General features: G+C 36.7%; 1 protein-coding gene across 15 annotated transcripts in view; it reads left to right on the top strand.

The window, feature by feature from the left end:
- TUT4 (terminal uridylyl transferase 4) overlaps window positions 1-6,000 on the top strand; it is a 130,331-nt gene that overhangs the window by 108,964 nt on the left and 15,367 nt on the right. For 14 of the 15 annotated variants that reach the window (XM_045799537.2, XM_045799536.2, XM_045799535.2 and 11 more), the window contains one exon: window positions 2,788-3,235. In XM_045799537.2, the coding sequence (XP_045655493.2) occupies window positions 2,788-3,235 (448 nt within the window). The remainder of the gene's footprint in view (window positions 1-2,787; window positions 3,236-6,000) is intronic. The other variant, XM_045799529.2, reaches the window with a different exon arrangement.

The raw sequence follows: 6,000 nt of genomic DNA, 5'->3' as shown, positions 1-6,000 counted from the left end.
TAAGTACTCTGCCTGCAAATGGATTAGTTTTGGTAGGAAGATAGTACCATCTTTGATGGGTGATTGGGTGGTCTTGTAGACTGGCGAATATAGTTATCCAGATTACACAGTGCTTTGTAGAGGTGTTCCTCCTAGGCACATGAGGTGGAGTGAGCATTACCTTTGGAGTAATGGAGATCTGGGTTTATATCTGTGGGCAAGCTACTTAACTTCATTGAGCCTGCCTTTTTGTTTGTAAAATAAGATAACAACACCTAATATATTTGTTGCTTGATTAAAATAAGGTATGAGGTTTCAGGCTTTGCCTAGAGGCAGAGTATCAGCAACATTTATAAAAATAGACATAAAAATTGAGCTGTGTTAGGTTTTTAATAGGGTAATACATGCGTGGCATTGGACTTGCTTGAAGCTTTTATGTGTCTTCTCAGCTGATATAACTACCTAGTGAAATATATCCTGTGAAAGAAGAGTATTAAGTTGGGAGTTCAGAGTCACCAGTTTCATATTAACTTTGCAGAGTTGCTCTTAACCTTTGTGTAAATCTGTATTCATCTTGTATTTCTTATTAATTAATTCAGTACTAATTGAATGCTTCCTTACTCTAAATCTGACACTGTACTTTGGTGCTTCACACTGAATCCTTTGGGTGGCCTTGCGAAGTGGTAGGTATTAGTATGATCAAAGTTGACAAACTGGGAATCTGATAATAAGAGAAATTAAAAGATCCAAACCCAGGTCTAGGTAGCTTCAAAGCTGTTATCTATTAAACATACTAAATCTGGTGTGATCTGTGTTTTAGAAAAAATTCTTACAGCATTTGAAGATCAGTGTAGGGAGAGTCTTGGAACCACATTTAGGAGCCCACTAACCTCACCTGTAATATCTGAATACATACTTATGGGCCTAACATTTTCATAAATCTTATATAACAACAACAATATTAGCTAATACTATTGAGTGCTGTGTGCCATATATATCTTTGTTTCTGTTTCTTATAATAAAATATTGAAAAAAGTGCAGAAAGTAATAAACATCCATGTAGTACCACCAGGCTTTACAGTTTGTAACATTTTGTTACCTTTGGTTTATTAAAAAATTAGCCATAGTCAATAATCCCTATGCATTCCACTTGAATGTTGTTCACATCTCAAAACCTTCCTTAAAACCTCAAAAATTTGGTGTTTATATTTTCTACATGTATTGCTTAGTTAGTCTACACAAAACCAATTGGATAGATTCTGTTTATTATTTATACATTACAGGTGAAGAAACTGAGATTTAAGTTTCTTGCCTGAGGTCAGCACACACTTGGAATTAGAGCTTGAACCCTTAGGCCCTGTCTCCAAAACCTAACCAGTTTCCTCTGCTGCTTCTAACGTTTACCCTTTGCTTTAGCACTCACTTTTCTCTTACCTGAGATTTGGGTCAGAGTCTCTCTAATGGGTATTGTTGTTCTGATGTCTCACAAAGCACTTTAACCTCAACATGTCTAGAATGTAACATACTTTTCTCCAAATTCCTAGACTTGTCTCTTCTTGCTCCTGTGTTCTCCATCTCACTGAATGATCCTACTTTCTAGTTTCCAGAACTATCCTCCGTTCCTCAACCTCCACATCCAGTCAGTCACCAACTCCTGTTATTTCTACCTATAAAAAATAGCCCGCAGCTATTTGCTTTCATGTCCCTATATTGTATTTCCCTAGCCTAGGTTACCATCATCTCAGGGCTGCTATCTTATAGCAACCTTTTAATCACTTTCATCAGTCTCTCCCCCCACCCCGCCACCCCGCATCCCGTATTCTCTATTCATTCCCATTAAGCCAGAATGATTTCTCTAAAATACAGATTGATCATGTTCTGACCGGTTTGAAACCCTTCAGTAGTTTCCCAGTGCCTTCAGGATGAAGTCTTAACTACAAGGCCTATGGGACCCTTCATTATCTTGTCCCTCTTTGGTTCTTCAACCTCAAATCTGCCATTCTCCTGCCCTTGTACTCCAGTAATAATAAACTTTTAGAATCCAATTACTTAAACAAGTCAGGTGTTCATGAGCCTATATACTTTCAGTCATGTTGTTCCGTCTGCATGAAAGACTCCTCTCCTTCCCTTACCCGTGCCCTCTTTTATCAGACTGATTTGCTATTTACCCTTGTGTCTCAACTTAAAGGTCACTTCTCTGGGAAGCTATCCTTGATTTCCACTTTGATTCATCTTACTTTTTCTCCTCTCAGAGTACGCTTAGGTATTTCTGCTCTGGGATTTCCTTATATACTATATATCATACATTCTTTATCATAGTAATCATTGTATTTCATTGTAATTGCTCATGTAATCTCTTCATCTGCTCTTTCTCCTTTCCCCCATAAACTTTAAGTTCCATGAGGGCATACATATTAGTATTGTATTTTTAATACCTAGAACAATGGCCAGATATAACTGACACTCAGTAACTTGTTGAGGGACTGAATCAAAGTGGCTGTGAGATATTTAGATAAAAGTTTCTAGTTACAGTTGGAATGTGAGTTCTGCATGATGGGAATGATGTCAAAGCTCTTTCTTCTTTGGACAGTAAAAAGGTTTATAGGGTAATACGTGTGTCAGAGAGGATTTGAGGATCTCAGAAAATTCTATTTTCATGTAAAATGAGGCTCTTATTCACATCATAGAGTTGTGTTTATAATGTTCTGATAAAATAACTCCATAATTTTGTATTTAGATAATCTCTGTTTTTATAACATTAGCATGTTTTAAAATTAATTTTAAAATGTTATCTTTTTCTCTTTGCAGTCTGATTCACCATCTTATTCTCCTCAGCCCCAGCCATTTCCACAGAACTCTTCCCAGTCAGCTGCCATTACTCAGTCTCCATCCCAGCCGGGATCCCAACCCAAGCTTGGCCCTCCTCAGCAGGGAACCCAGCCCCCCCATCAGGTCCAGATGCCTATGTATAACTTTCCCCAGTCACCACCAGCTCAGTATTCTCCCATGCACAATATGGGATTGTTGCCGATGCACCCTCTCCAGATCCCTGCCCCATCCTGGCCTATCCATGGTCCAGTGATCCATTCTGCACCAGGCAGTGCCCCCAGCAATATTGGCCTGAACGATCCCAGCATCATCTTTGCACAGCCTGCTGCAAGACCTGTGGCGATCCCTAACTCTTCTCATGATGGACACTGGCCTCGTACTGTGGCTCCAAATTCCCTGGTGAACAATGGTACAGTGGGGAATTCGGGTAACCCTTCCTTTTCTTCTTTTGCATCTGTCTGTAGAAAGGTTGGGTGATGGGTATTATTGGTTGAACTTGGGGAAATAAATATGACGAAAAGAATGGCAAGCAATATTTATGAGGAGCAGTATAGTATTAGATAAAGTTCAGGAGTATGGGCTGTGGAATCACACTGGATTTGAATCCTAGCCCTGCCATTTATTATGTGGCATTAGGCAGTTGCTTAATCTCTTTGTGCTTTGGTTTCATCCTTAAAATAGGGATATTAATAGCATCTAACTCACAGGGATGTTGTGAATATTAAATGAGGTAATATACATGAATGTTACTTATTTTAAATTTTCACTGCAATCCAGCTTGGTGTAGGGTATTATTAAAACTAATTTTTTAGGAGGAAATTGCAGGGTTAAGTAACTTAACTGTCATGCTGTCATAATTAATCACAGTAGGTCCAAGATTTAAACCAATTTCTTTCTTCAAAACCTGTGCTCTTTGCCCTAGATTCTTACTATCTCCCAGTAAGAAGCAATTCTTTAAAAAGATATTAGTAGCACTTTGTAGCATTAAAAAATACTAAAAATACTAGTTTTTTCCTCGTTTATAGAAATGCATTTTCATTATAGAACATTTGAATATTAAAGATAATCTGTATTCTCGATTCCTAGACATAACTGCCAAGTAATATTTAGATGTCTTATGATCCAGTCATTTAAAAAATATTTGCATAATTAAAATATTTGATAAACCATAAATCTTGTCTTATATCTAGCTTTTCTCAGTTGATAACTTTTTAAAAGATTTATTTATTCATTTTAGAGTGAGTGGGAGGGGCGGAAGGAGAGAGAATCTCAACGCTGAGTGCAGAGCCCAACTGGGGGCTCGATCTCATGACTCAGATCACAACTTGAGCTGAAACCATGAGTCAGATGCCCAACTGACTGTGACACCCAGGCGCCCCAATAATATTTTTATTTTAAAAACTCTGTTATTGAAAATCTGAAATGTACACAGAAGAATGAATAGAGTATGATGAAACTACCCCCCATTACCCAGCTTTTAACAGTTATCAGTATTTGCCAGTCCTTGACTCCTTTACTACTTTTATTTTTTATTATTTTTTTTTAAGATTTATTTATTTTAGGGGGGTTAGAGGCAGAGGGAGAGAATCTCAAGCAGGCTCCCTTCTGAGCATGGAGCCTGATGTGGGTCTCGAGCCCACAACCTCAAGATCATGTCCTGAGCCAAAATCAAGAGTTGGACTCCTAACCAACTGAGCCACTCCAGCGACCCACTCCTTTTCCTCATTTAAAAAAAAGCTTTTGGCTTTAGTATTTAATCAAATCTCAGGCTTTGGATCAAATTTCTGTAAAAACTTGTTTGTATTTCTTAAAAAAAACAACAACAACAAAAACACAAGAATATTACCATACCCTGTATCTTCTAATATGCAGTACTTGTTTATTTTTACCTATTTTCCTAAAATTGTTGTTGGTTTTTTTGAATCAGAATTCAAACAGAGCCCCATACATTATATGTGGTTGTTATATCTCTTAAGCCTCCTTTAATTTATAACAGTTTCCCCTTATTATTTTCTCCCCATATAAACTGTTTATTAAAGAAACTATACAACTTCCTACATTCTAGTGTTGGCTGAATTTTATTTTTGTGGCATCGTTTAAAATGTACCTCTGTTTCTATATTTCCTATAAATTGGTAGTTAGGTCCAGAGTCTGGATTTGATTCAGGTTATTTTTATTTATTTATTTTTTTGTTAAGAATTTTACCTTTTGGTTGGTGCTATATGGTTCCTGTTCCCTTATTTCAAAAAGAACTTACTTTCTGTTACTCTTTTCATGACCTAAGACTGATCAGTGAGTTGGATATCCATTATAAAGTTCTCATTAATTTTTTACATAATAGTCATAGCTGTTGTTGATAATTATTGCTGATAACCATAATTTCACTAAGGGTTGTATAATGATGATTTTCTATTTACTATTTGTGATTATTCTATAAAGAACTTTTCCTTATTAACTACTTGATTATCCTGAAATATAGTTTGTATAGCAATAGTAGACTAAGCTCGACTCTTTTCCCTTTATCAATTTTCAAAAGAATTTTAGTACCTTTTAAACAAAAATAGGCTATTGCTTAGAGTATTGTGATAGAGGAGGTATGTCTGAACTTTTTGGATTGAATACAGATTATGTATTTTGCTGAGCAGAAATGCCAGAATGTGGGAACTCATTTAGGTGTCCAAGGTCAAAGGATATATGGAATAATGGCCATTCTAAAGTGATCTCTACTTCTGTTATTCAACAAATGTTTATTGTATATATGCCATGACATGTACCATGATTGTTACTGAGTTATAGAACCATGAACATAGACCCAGTGTCTTGCCCTTTGGTATAATGGCTCAGTTTTTACAGTTTTAGTCCTTCCTGTACCACCACTAGTTGATCTCTTTCAGCCTTAATGAACTAATTAACATCCTACAAACATGCCATACTGTCTCTTATCCCTAATTGTTTACTTAATTTGTTCCATCTGCCTGGAAGGTCCTCTCCCTTATATCTCTCTTGCCTACTCTTACTTCCTTTTGCTTTGCTCCAAAGCTTGGCTAACTCACTCACTCCCCATTTTTAAATTTAGCTCACTTTCTGCAGGATGCCCTTAACTCTTGCTGATTCTGCCCTCCAGTTGTGTTAGCTATCTTTTCTCTCCTCCCATGTTTTTTTAATGAAAATATTTGTTTGTGAAAAATGGCC

This window comes from Ursus americanus, chromosome 12, assembly GCF_024610735.1.
Source record: "Ursus americanus isolate L20-20 chromosome 12, mUrsAme1.1.p, whole genome shotgun sequence".
In the NCBI taxonomy this organism is placed as follows: domain Eukaryota; kingdom Metazoa; phylum Chordata; class Mammalia; order Carnivora; family Ursidae; genus Ursus; species Ursus americanus.
The sequence above is the reverse complement of the archived record's forward strand: the minus strand, read 5'-3'. Positions and strand labels throughout refer to the sequence as shown.